This window comes from Chiloscyllium plagiosum, chromosome 34 (genome assembly GCF_004010195.1).
Source record: "Chiloscyllium plagiosum isolate BGI_BamShark_2017 chromosome 34, ASM401019v2, whole genome shotgun sequence".
In the NCBI taxonomy this organism is placed as follows: domain Eukaryota; kingdom Metazoa; phylum Chordata; class Chondrichthyes; order Orectolobiformes; family Hemiscylliidae; genus Chiloscyllium; species Chiloscyllium plagiosum.
The window spans coordinates 27,698,689-27,712,100 of record NC_057743.1 but is presented as its reverse complement, the minus strand read 5'-3'; the positions used below and the strand labels follow the sequence as shown (position 1 = coordinate 27,712,100).

Below are 13,412 nucleotides of genomic sequence, written 5' to 3'. Positions count from 1 at the left end.
ATCATCAGTGCTTGGGAGCCTGCTGCGAAGCGCTTCTTTGATGTTTCCTCCTGTGTTTATAGTGGTCTGTCCCTGCCGCTTCTGGTTGTCAGTTTCAGCTGTCCGCTGTAGTGGTTGGTATATTGGGTCCAGGTCGATGTGTTTGTTGATGGAGTTGATGGAGTTGTTGATGGAATATACCAACCACTACAGCGGACAGCTGAAACTGACAACCGGAAGCGGCAGGGACAGACCACTATAAACACCGGAGGAAACATCAAAGAAGCGCTTCGCAGGAGGCTCCCAAGCACTGATGATATCGCCTAGCCAGGGGACGAAACGTTTGCAACAAAAACTTCCAGCTCGGCGAACAGAACCACAACAACGAGCACCCGAGCTACAAATCTTCGCACAAACTTTGATCAGATTTGAATGTGGGATGCTGGAAACACACAGCAGTCAGGCAGCATCCGAGGAGCAGGAGAGTTGACGTTTTGCGAACAGAACCACAACAACGAGCACCCGAGCTACAAATCTTCGCACAAACTTTGATCAGATTTGAATGTGGGATGCTGGAAACACACAGCAGTCAGGCAGCATCCGAGGAGCAGGAGAGTTGACGTTTTGGGCCGAAGCCCTTCATCAGGAATGAGGCTGTATAGTCTGTTGAAAATTGTTAAATCACTGACTTCTTCCAGTTCTCATGAAAGGATAACTGACCTGCTCCATGGCCTCTTTTCTCCTTGATGCCTTGGGGTTCTCAGATATGGACAGCTCGGGTCCTCCACTTCACTCTCCTCTCATCATCCAATAGAAAAGCGGAGGACCAGCGCCATCCATATCTGAGATCCGCAAGGCATCTATATCTGAGATCCCCAAGGCATCAAGGGAAAGGAGGCAATGAAGCAGGTCAATTATCCTCTCGCGAGAACTGGAAGACGCCAGTGATTTAACAGCTTTTAACAGGCTGTACAGCCTCATTCCTGATGAAGGGCTTCTGCCCAAAATGTCGATTCTCCTGCTCCTCGGATGCTGCCTGACCTGCTGTGCTTTTCCAGCACTACATTCTCGACACAGGTGTCATAGTACAACATACCAGGAGAGTGAGAGAGCGCATGAGAGATACAAATAAAGAATTTATATTGCGCATTATCATACAATCCAAATATCCAAATTGCTTCATGATCAATTAAATTACTTTTGATGTGTAGACACTTCATATATAGACCAACATGGCAGCCAACTTGAATGTAGTGAATGACACAAATGAGCAGGTAATCTCAAGTTGGCAGTACTAGTCGAGATAAGGCAATGACTTTTATTGGTTCTACAGAGCCTTGGATTTTACTTCAAATTACTTTGGAGTTACTGAAATCTTCCCCAGGACCTGAAATTCTCTCTCTAAACCTATGTGCCACTCTCTCTGCCCATGTTTAAGTTGCTCCTTAAACTTACTACTTTAACAAACGATTAGCAACCCAGTATGCAAGTTACTTGGTTTCAAACTTTTTCCATGATTAAACTCTCATATGAAGCATCTTGCCATTTTACTACATTTAAGTGTTATATTAACCCAAATGATCCAACTTCAAATGTACTCAGATTTTGTACATCTGGAATTCAAGATTTATCACTTTCATAATGGCTTATTCAGCAATATGTTATTTTACAGAATAAAAGTGGCAAAGCATATAAAAAGCATGACAACTGCACTATGGCTCATACAAAAATATGTTGCAACAAATCTGGTGACTGTAAGCTCTCAAATCCAAACACAAGTCCTAGTCATTTTTGGATTTCAAAATAATTTTAGAATGCCGAACCTCTAGCTTGTGAACCAGATAAAAGTATAAAGCTCAGACATAAAATAGCGACAAAGCATTATAAAACAGTAATAAAAATATTTTTATTCAACTAAAACTAGTGATGAAACATTTATAAAGCAGTTAATCGGGGAATCAGCAAAGGTACTGATTACATTTGGTAGCTACATCGCCCTTGGTAAAGGATCTGTAAAGTTTTCAAAAAATTGGACAGACCTCAGGCATGTCTTTGGCATCCATCCAAACTATAAAGGACCAAGCCTTTCAGACCTCTTGTTTCAAAAGAATGCTGAGTTCAAATTTAAAATAGAAGAAGAATATAAATTCTCTCCAAATGATAGCTTGGGAGCACTGGCCTAAGCTATTGATGGTCACCTGTAATTGCAATGTACTAATATGACACAAGGACTGAAACTAAGAACCTTCCAAATGCTTCATTGTGTATGGTAGACAAGCAGTAGCTCAATGTGTATAGGATGGTGAGGGAAGAGGAACTGACTACAATGTGTGTCTGTCACCATTTTGAAGACAGAATATGGAGGTTTTATTTACCAGAAATTAACTAGAAAGTTTTATTCATAGATTACAAGTTATCCCATGAACAGCAATTGATTAAATGACCAAATAACCAGATTTTAGATTTTCATTGAGGAACAAAGTTTGGCCAGAATTCTGAGGAAATCTAACCTACATTCATTTGCAATGTACCACCAGACTTTTAAGGACCAGTGGAGAGGCTTTGGTTTAAACATCTTATCGTAAAGATAGTATCTCTGACAGAGCAGATAACCCTCAATATTGCACTAATGAGTCAACCTAGATTATGTGTTCAAATTGATGACGTGGAAGTTAAACTGCAATCTAATGACTTGGAGATACAAGTCCTATCCACCAAGGGAACTGACAACGGAACAGCAGCAATATCCAAATTTACCATTAAAACTTAAAATTGAGTAGCTCAGTGGGTGCGTGCACCAAACAATAGAAACCTATACTGACATTGCCAGCCTCAATTCCTTATTTAAGTGATTACAGTTGGTGCGACTTGCTGAAGACCAATGCCATAGGAAATGGAAAAAGTCAGGATTTCTGTCACTGACTATTACCCAGGAAAGCTTCTTGCAAGTGCAGCATGGATCTCAACAGAATTTAAGATCATACTTCAGTTTGGTAAACATGATAAAACAGCCCAACACTTCTTTTTGAATACTCCACAAGGCAAACGCCTGCTTATACTAAGCTGGAAGAAAGCGAGGACTGCAGATGCAGATCAGGGTCAAGTGTGGGTGTTAGAAAAGCACAGCAGGTCAGGCAGCATCGGAGGTGAGGGGATTCAACATTTCGGGCATAAGCCCTTCATCAGGACATAAGCCCTTCATTCCTACTGGTCGATTCTCCTGCTCGTCTGATGCTGCCTGACCTGCTGTGCTTTTCCAGCACCACACTCTCTGCTTATACTAAGCAGTCAACGCCTGTGGAAATGAACCCGAACAGGAAGGAACATCCTAGGCAAAATAGGGAAGTGCGGTTTAATTAAAATAAATCAAGAGGTAGGAGGGGGCATAAATCAATATTTCCAGATAACTACAAAGGAGATCACACAGCAGCTTCACCCAGAAGTTAAGGTAAACAGCACAGCTACATTTAAGGTGAAGCACACGAAGAACCAGAAATAGCTTTGATTGGGTTAAAGGAAGAAGTAAAATGTCAAGGCACTCGTAAAGAACAAATACCAGCACAGATGAGGTGGGTCAAATATAAATTCTATTTAAACAAAATACTTACACCATCTAAAGCATCCTCGAAGCAGCTCAGCCAATACTCCCTTGCCATTGCATCTTCTGTGAGATCAACTGTATCTGGGACATATGAAGAGGCGTCAAGGAGGAGTGGAAGGTTCACTAGCTGCCGTTCCAGTCTGTCCATCTCCAACATGTCAAACTACCAAAGAACCAAACCTTGAATTTACTGCATGAAGTAACATGTTTATTTCTCATTAGACATCTTTTGTAATACCTCAAAAATGTACAAATATTGGTAGAGTGAGCATACACACTGCCAAATTGTCACTTACTGGAACTCTCATTGGCTGTTGATGTTTATCTGGCAAAGTTTCTTTCGTTTTCTGCTACCTAGTCATTTATCAGGTCAAAATTCATTGCAGCTTGGTATAATGTATTAATAAATGAAACCCAGCATGAACTTGTTAAAACAAAATGACATTCCTTTGATTAATTCAACAGAATTCTTTAATTTAACAATGCAATTAATGGATCATGGAGGAATGGCTGATGAAGCTTATGACTTTTGGACATCAGTTGTGTGTATATAAACTTAGCTGAAGGACAGAATGCAGAGTGATGAATAATCATTTGAGAGGCTGAAGGGAAATGTGTGGTGGTGTGCTACAGGCATTGGTATTAAGAGCACTGTTCTTTTTCATCTAAGTCCAGGTCATTAATGCAAATGTGGAAAAGTTGTAGACTAAGTTTGCAGATAATGCAAAACATGTTGTAAACCATGAGGATAGTTAACAGGCTTCAGAAGGTCATAGACAACTGGTGAAATCTGCAGACACATGGCAGGTCAAATTTAACCAAGAGAAAAATGTGGCATGTTTCATTTTGATATGAAGAGCAAGAATCAGTATAAATTAAGTGGTACAATGTACAGGAACACAGGAGGTGCATCTTGCTGGTGCAACAAATTCAGAGGTTGGTAAAAAGGAAAGGAACCCTTGGCTAGGCCCTACTTGAGTACAGTGGCCAAATTCTCAGATAACCAAGATCTCACTGAACGGAGGAACAGACTGAATGGGCTGAATGGCCTACTTCTGCTCTTCCATGTAATGATTTTATTCTGGGCACCACACTTCAGGAAGGATATCAAAACTTTTGCAAGGATGTAGAAAACCTTTACAGGATGCAACATTACTTCAGGATTAAAGACTTCAGTTATATGGAGAGACAAGAGAAACCCAAGTTATTCTCTTTAGAGCAGCAAAGGCTAAAAGAGAAGGGGCATTTGATGGAGACAGTCAACATTTTAAAAGAGTTCTATATGTCTACGATTCGATCACAATTAAAACTATAAACACGAGCCAGCATAGGTGGCCCCGTAACCCAAACACTTTGGAGGCTTTTTAATCATGGCAGCACTGTCCTTGCAAGTCCTTCCATTTCTTGCTTTTTACCACAAGGCACTGAAATAACTGTATTTCATTTTATTATTTGTTTACAAGTGCTATCAATATACTTCCAACTCACACTTCTGGAAATACTAAAATAAAAATTATGGGGTAAAATTCAGCATGCCTGTTAGAGTAATTCGAACTGATGCAAAAATACAGCGTGGAATACGGACAGGTTTTGTAGGAATTTATCCAGCTGGGATTTCTCTCAACCCTCCCAAGGATATGTAAACAGTGGAGTGGTTGTAATCAAATGCACTCCTTTCTATCCTGCACTAGAGAGAAAGGGAAAGCAAGGTAACAGCATGCATGGCCATTCAACCTGCAATGCCAACTGTTCAAGGTATTTGCCAATTCTTTTCTGCTCCTTCTTTCAACAGGATGAGAATTACACTGAAAAGGTAACGCAACAAAGCAAAGGGAAAGAAATGAAAATGGTCACTTACTGAAAACTGTAGCAGGAGTAACATAAGGTGGAAGAAACCAGGAAGGAATGAAAGATGCAGGTTAGAACTTAAAAGTGCAAAATAAGCCAAATAAGAAAATACCCCCCACAATTTCATGCAAGCTAGATCTCAACCACTGAAGAGAAGAAATGCCTCCTTCTCTGCACATCACCACAACGCTTCAAGTATCATAAATCTTATTGCTTGACATTACAGGGAATGAAGTGGACAATACTCTGCAACTAAAAATATCTCAAGGCTTTAACAGGTTTTTTATCACCCTAATTCAAAACACAAAAGCCTTCCTACTTTAACAGCAGTCAAGTGTCGGTCAATGATAGCCTAACAAAAAACTTAAACATGGACAATATTCTGTCAGGAAACCAATATTCTCATATATAGACCATGTGACTTGACATATCCTGTAACAAATAGTAGCTACCTGGAACACAATCTGATGTGAAGGTACCATGGTTTCATACAAGACAGGCTCAAAGTAGCATAGACAGTTTATGCAAAAGCAAATTTCAATGACAATTATTGACTAGAGTTCCTCAATTGATTTTGGAGATGCAAAAGTAGTACTGGAAAGAACCTTTGTACAGACTAATATCTGAGTTTCAAACATTCTATACATGTTTACATTAAAGTAAATATTAGCATGAAGTTTCAAAAACCACTATAAACAAGGATGTTTCAGAATCTTCTGGAATAAATAGTGAATTTTCAAAACATGGTGCAATATGTGGGGGTGGTGAGATGAGGGAGTTAGGGAGGGGGCAGACATTGAAGAGTCATCTGCTGGTTTCAGGAACAGGGCCTTTTTCATTCCCTTCATGGCATCGTGGGATTAAAAAGAAAACTTCCAGGAAATAAAGATTTGCAGAACAAATCAAACTACTGTAATAGCCTGTGCATTAGTGTATGCATAACCAAGCCAAATTCATGGAAGTTTTAAGGCTCATTTACACTGTTCCTTACTACTGTGCTGTAAAGGTAGCCAGAATCCAGGGTCTCGGCCAAATGCAATACAAACCAGAACTCGATGGAACGAGGCTTTCCTGTGAAAGGAGAGTCCTGCACCTCTCCAGGATCAGGATAACCCTCCAGTTAGCATTTGTACAATACAAGCTGAGTGTTCAATATCTCTCCCACAAAGTGCTACATTAGAAAGCATTATAAACAAGGTTTTTTGCAAATCGTTTGAAACAAATAGCACAAACTTTGAAATGCCAGCCATGATTTGTTTTGTTACGCTAGACAAGAACACCAAATGCTAACTTAACTCCCTGCTTCTACAGCAACACTGTCTACTTAAACTGGAACTACTTAAAAAGGTCATGCTGGTATTTGTTCACTGCTCTAGCTAAATGTTTTGAATGTACTAGATTTTATATAACTCACTTGGTTCAAAGAATACATGATTCTCATTACATATGCATACCGTTCCACTTCGTGTTCGCTGTAATGGATGCACATCAGGAGAACTGTTCATTAAGCCTGAACTGCCAGCATAGTTCTCTCCCCAGCTATACTGGTTCGGATCTGAAAAATAAGATGATAGGGTTGAAAGTGTGCAACTTAGGAGCAAAATGGTTGAAATTCTGGGAAAGGAGAAAAATTTGGAGGAACGACAGTGAATTGAGAAAGGTTTCCTATCAACTAATACGCACTTTAGGAACCTCTTCCACTACTGCCTGTAGTATCAGTCTCAATTACATGTTCAAGGTCTTGCTGCCTGGTTTGACCCAATGAACTGCTGATTCAGAAAGCAAGGATACTACTAATGATTTGCAGCCAATCAACAAATTCATTTTGTTATCAATCAAAGCTAAATTATAAGAGCAGGTGTCAAACCCAGGCTTGTATTCCTTTGAACGCAGCAACACATGGGTGCTGCAAATGAGGTGCTTATAGATGTACAAACAAAGTCACAGTGCTGATAGAAACAGAGGTAGGCCATTCAGCCCATCAGGCTTACCCTGTCATTCAAGCAATTATGGTGTAACTTCTAAATCAATGCCACTTTTTTGCATTCTCTTTATGTACAGAGGAACTTTGATTATCTGAGCTACACGGGCGGGGAATATTTTGTTCGGATAATCGAATGTTCGGATAACATAGTTCACCCAAGCATCGGGACCTTGAGATCTTGTCCGGATAATCTGAAATTCGGATAATTGCCATTCAGATGATCGAGGTTTCTCTGTACCTTAATATTATTAGTATCCGTGAACTTATTGATTGTTGTAATGAACATGCTCAATGACTGAGCCTTCACAACCCACTGGAGTTGTGAATTCCAAAGACTGAACATCCAGAGCGAAGAAATTCTTCCTCAACACAGTCTTATTCAGCATACTTCATAACCTAAGGTTACGTACCCCAACTCTAGGGTCACCAGCTAGGGGAAACATTGTACTCACATCCACCTTGACCCACTCTGTAAGATTTTTATTTGTTTCAATGAGACAACCTCTCATTCTTTAAAACTCTAGAGAATACAAATCTAGTTTCCTTCACAATCCTGCCAAGCTAAGGATTAATCTGGTGAGACTCCATTGAATTTCCTCTATTCAAATATATCCTTCTTTCTGTAAGGAGAAAGTGATGACTGCAAGTGCTGGAGATCAGAGTTGAAAACTGTGGTGCTGGAAAAGTACAGCAGGTCAGGCAGCATCTGAGGAGCAGGAAAATTGACGTTTATCCCGATGAAGAGCTTATGTTCGAAATATCGATTCTCCTGTTCCTCAGATGCTGTCTGACCAACTGTGCTTTTCCAGTGCCATACTTTTTGACCCTTCCTTAGATAAGGAGACCAAAACTATATACAATGTTCCAGATGCGGTCTCACCAAGGGTCTATACAATAGTAGGAAGATGCCTCTATTTAGGTACGCTCTGTTCTGATATAACATGATATTCCTGTGCAATTCCGCGTTATAAGAAAATCGCAGAACAGCAGCACCATTTAAACCAATGGGACCGGAATCACGTTATAGAATCATGGGTAAGGAAAGTTTGTGTTCTACAAATAATGGACTAAATTCTTCAATCACATTATAGCCAATTCGCATTGAAGAAGTGTGCGTTACAGCGGAACAGTTTGAAATCAGTTTGAAATGAATGCTAACATATCAGTTGACTTTCTAATTTGTTTTACCTGCATGTTAGCTTTTATTGACTTATGGACAAGGACACCCAGAGCCCTTTGGACACCTACATTTTCCAACCCCTCATCATTTAAAAAAAATCGACCTTTTGTTTCTTTTCTATCACAGAGAAAAACCTCACACATATTCACATTAGATATAATCTGACACATTTAAACCCATTAATTCAGCCTGTTCATTTCTCCTTCAATGGCCTTGCATCTTTTTCAACACTTACATTCCCACCCAGTTTGGAGTCATCAGCAAATTTGGAGATTTTGGTTCCTGCAAAAAATTATTTATATGGGTTGCAAAATTGGAAATCTAGCACTGACTGTTGCAGAAGTTCAGAAGTAGGGATGATCACTGATGACTGCATAATATTCAGCACCATTCAGGACTCCTCAGATACTGAAGCAAATCCATGTTCAAACGCAACAAGATCTGGTCACTATCCAGGTTTGGGCTGACAAATGGCAAGTAACAATCGAGCGACACAAATGCCATAAAAGACATTCTAACCACTATCCCATGCCATTTGGTGGTGTTGCCTATCATTGAATCCACCATGATCAAACATCCTGGGGGTTTCCACCGACTTGAAAATCAACTGGACCACCATATAAATTCAATGGTTACAAGGGCAGGTTAAAGGGTAGGAATACTATGGAGAATAACTCATTTCCTGACACCCCAAAGCCTGTCCATCATCTACAATGCATAAGTCAGGAGTGTGATGGAATATTCCCCACTTGCCTGGATGAGTGCAGCTCCAACAACAATCAGGAAGCTTGACATGATCCAGGACAAAGCAGCCCACTTGACTGGCAGCATATCTACAAGGATCCACTCCATCCACCACTGACACTCAGTAGCAACAGTGTGTACTTCCTACAAGATGCACCACAGAAACTTACCAAAGATCCCTAGACAGCTCCTGCCAAACCCACAACCACTTGCATCTCGAATTTCAAGGGCAGCAGATACATGGGAACACTACCATCTGCAAGTTTCCCTCCAAGCCACTCACCATTCAGACTTGGAAATATATTACTGTTCCTTCACTATTGCTGGGTCAAAATCTACGAATTCTCCTCCTAAGGGCATTGTGGGTTTCCCTACAGCACATGGACTGCAACATTTCAAGAAAGCAGTTCAGTACCTTCTTCTAAATGGCAACTAGATAAAAGCACTAAATGCTGGTCAGCCAGCGGTATCCATGTTCTACTAGTGAATAAGAAAACACCTGGAACAGCTTGCCACTCAGTGAATGATCCATTTGTTCCTACTGTCTACTTTCTGTCAATTAACCAATTCTCAATAAGGTAGGAGGGAAAATATTTCGTCTGGTAGGAGCAGCTCAGACAAGGTGGCATTGCCTTAAATTAGAGCAGGGCCACTCAGGTTGGATGCCAAGAAGCAATTCTTCACATGAAGCGAACAGAAAATTGCTAATAGGTTGCTTAGGCTAGGAAGGAAGTGAAAGTCTTTTGTCAGGTAATGGTATTAAGAGTTACAAAAGCAAGCTGGGTAAATTAACTTTAAACAGAAATCAGTCCCAATTTAATTACATGACAGAACAAATTCAAGGAATGGAATTGTTTGTTGCTGTTCTTATGATTTAACTACAACAGAGGGATGAGTGTAGAATTCCAGATTTTACCTCAACTAAAAGAGTAGTACATTGAAAACAGGCACTTACTGTCCTCTTCTGCTCCCTTTAGAAAAGCCCCAATGGCACCAAGGTATCCTTCATGTCTTAAAAAGAGTGCCTGAACTTCACCCTAACAATCAAGCAAGATAAAAATAAATGGTAAACTAATCAATTGCATATTTGTTACTACACTGTTAGGACATCTAGATTCATGCCAAATAGTTTAGATACCTCCATCAAAGATCCAATAGAACACAGTACCCCATACCCTCTAGCAAATCACTTGCCAATCATCTACCCCCCCACTTCCCCCATCAATCCCTAAATTGTTACCTTTGTAAAGTAGTTGATACTGTAGGTAATGGTGTGCATGGTAACAGGGTGGCCGCGGATAAAGAAACCACCAAAGTATACTCGGCTGAGGTTGTGAAGCTTGGCATACAAGCAGGCCAGCTGGCCAATGTCATTGCTGATCATGTGCAGTAAACTCTTGGCCATATCCTCTTTGGTGAACTCTAGATACAAAAAAAAACACAGTAGAGACATCTAATGAATTGTAAAGTCTTTTTTTGTGTGGGGTGGGGAGGTGAAGGGGAAGAAAGAAGAGGGTGAGACAGCACAATCAAGAGAAAGAAAAACTGAGAGGTAACTGTGGGATTCACATTACCAGGTGTCACTAACCACTTGCAAAGTTCCAGAATCTCAATTAACTCTATTTACTAACCACATGAAGCAGAATGACACAGTCTTGTGATGTGAGGTGTGGTAAGTGTGACTGCTTTTGACATCAAGGCAGCATTTGACCAAGTGCAGAATCAAGGATTCCTAACAAAAATAGAGTTAATGACTGAGGGGAGGACCTGCCAGGAGTGCACAAGGTTATGAGGATCTGAACAGGGTGAATAGAAAGTCAAAGAGTCAACAACAGGAAACATAATTTTACACCGAAAGACAGGATGATCAGAAGGGATTTGAGGAAAGGTATTTTTCACCCAAAGGGAGGTGGGGTTCCAAAATGCAGTACGTGGGAAGGTAGTTGAGGTGGATAATCTCACAACCTTGAAAATTTACTTAGATGAATGAGCACTAAATACTCCCAACATTCAAGGCTATGTAGTGTTGGACAGTGAGACTAGTGTAAATCCAATATAGCTTTGGCAGTACAGATTTGATGGGCCAAAGGCCTCTTCTGTACTGTAGGATTGTACGAAGCTAAAGGAAGATGATTATTACTGTTGAAGGTTAGTCATCTTAGCTCCAGGCATCCCTGCAGGAGCTCCTTAAGGTAAATATTTTCTAAACCTTCTGACAGGTGTTACTACACACCTCTGGAGCAAGCGGGACTTGAACTAGGGTTTTCTCTGACTCAGATACAGAGACATTACTACTGTACCACAACAGTTCTATAACTCTTCAGGGCAACCATCGTCAGCTGTTTCATCAATGACCTTCCCTTAAACACAAGGTCAGAAATGGGATGCTCATTGATGTATGCACAATTTACAGCACAATTCATGATTCTTCAGATACAGAAGCAGTCCATGTCCAAATGCAACAAGATCTGGACAATTTCCAGATTTAGGTTCACAAGTAGCAAGTAACATTCATGCCACACAAATGACAAGCAATGATCATTTTGAACAAGAGAGAATCTAACTATTGCCTTTGATATACAATGGCACCATTGTCACTGAATCCCCAACTAGCAATATCCTGGGGCTACCATTAACCAGAAAATGAACTGAGCCATATTAACACTGTGGCAACAACAGTGGTCAGAAGCTAAGAATCCTGCAGCAAGTAACTCACTTCATGACTCCCAAAGCCAGTCTACTTATAAAGCATAAGTCAGAATTGTGATAGAATACTTTCCACTTGCCTTGATGAGTGCAGCCCCAACAACACTCAAGCAGCCTGACAATATCCAGTTAAAAAGTAGTCTGCTGGATTGGCATCACATCCATAAACATTCACTCTCTCCATTACTGATGCTCAGGATCAATAGTGTGTACCACCTACATGATGCACTGCAGACACTCACCAAGGCTCTTCAGACAGCATCTGAGCCACAAACACAAACATCTGGAAAAACAAGGGAATTCCACCATCTGCAAGTTCCTCTCCAAGCCATTGAGATGGAAGCATTCCTTCATTATAACTGGATCAACATCCTGGAACTCCCTCCCAAACGAAATATGCATCTACTAATACCAAAAGACTACAGAGGGTCAAGAAGGCAGCTCATTATCAAGATCATAGAACATTGAACATTACAGCACAGTACAGGCCCTTTGGCCCTCGATGTTGCGCTGACCAGTGAAATCAATCTGGAGCCCATCTAACCTACACTATTCCACTTTCATCCACGTCTATCCAATGACCATTTAAATGCCCTTAACGTTGGCAATTTGCTACTGTTGCAGGCAGTGTGTTCTACTACTCTGAGTAAATAAACTACCTCTGAAATCTGTCCTATATCTATCACTCCTCAATTTAAAGCTATGCACCCTCGTGCTAGCCATCACCATCCGACAAGAAAGGCTCTCAATGTCCACCCTATCTAACCCTCTGATCATCTTGTATGTCTCTATTAAGTCACTTCTCCACCTTCTTCTCTCTAGCGAAAACAGCCTCAGCCCTCAGCCTTTCTTCATTAGAACTTCCCTCCATTAGTTCCTGGTAAATCGCCTCTGCACCCTTTCAATGTTTCCACATACTTCCTATCATGCAGCGACCAGAACTGTAGGTAATACTCCAAGTTTTGTACTGCTGCAGCATGACCTTATGGCTCCGAAACGCAATGCCTTTACCAATAAAAGCTAACACACTGTACACCTTCTTAACAACCCTATCAACCTGGGTGGCAACTTTCAAGGATCTATGCACATGGACACAGACATCTCTGCTCATCCACACTACCAAAAATCTTACTATTAGCCCAGTACTCTGTATTCCTGTTACTCCTTCTAAAAAGTGAATCACCTCACACTTTTCCGCATTAAACTCTATTTGCCACCTCTCAGCCCAGCTCTGCAGCTTACTTATGACCCTCTGTAACCTGCAATATCCTTCAGCATTATCCACAACTCTACCAACCTTAGTGTCATCCACAAATTTACTAACCCATCCTCTATACCCTCATCCAGGTCAGTTATAAAAATGACAAACC

General features: G+C 40.7%; 1 protein-coding gene across 1 annotated transcript in view; it reads right to left on the bottom strand.

Moving 5' to 3' along the window:
* The window catches only part of pank4 (pantothenate kinase 4 (inactive)), a 58,959-nt gene that overhangs the window by 31,891 nt on the left and 13,656 nt on the right, over positions 1 to 13,412 (bottom strand). Inside the window, exons 2-6 of the mRNA XM_043675421.1 lie at positions 10,577 to 10,758; positions 10,292 to 10,373; positions 6,883 to 6,983; positions 5,439 to 5,444; positions 3,588 to 3,743 (exon numbers count right to left, since the gene is read on the bottom strand). Coding sequence (XP_043531356.1) covers positions 3,588 to 3,743; positions 5,439 to 5,444; positions 6,883 to 6,983; positions 10,292 to 10,373; positions 10,577 to 10,758 — 527 coding nt within the window. The remainder of the gene's footprint in view (positions 1 to 3,587; positions 3,744 to 5,438; positions 5,445 to 6,882; positions 6,984 to 10,291; positions 10,374 to 10,576; positions 10,759 to 13,412) is intronic.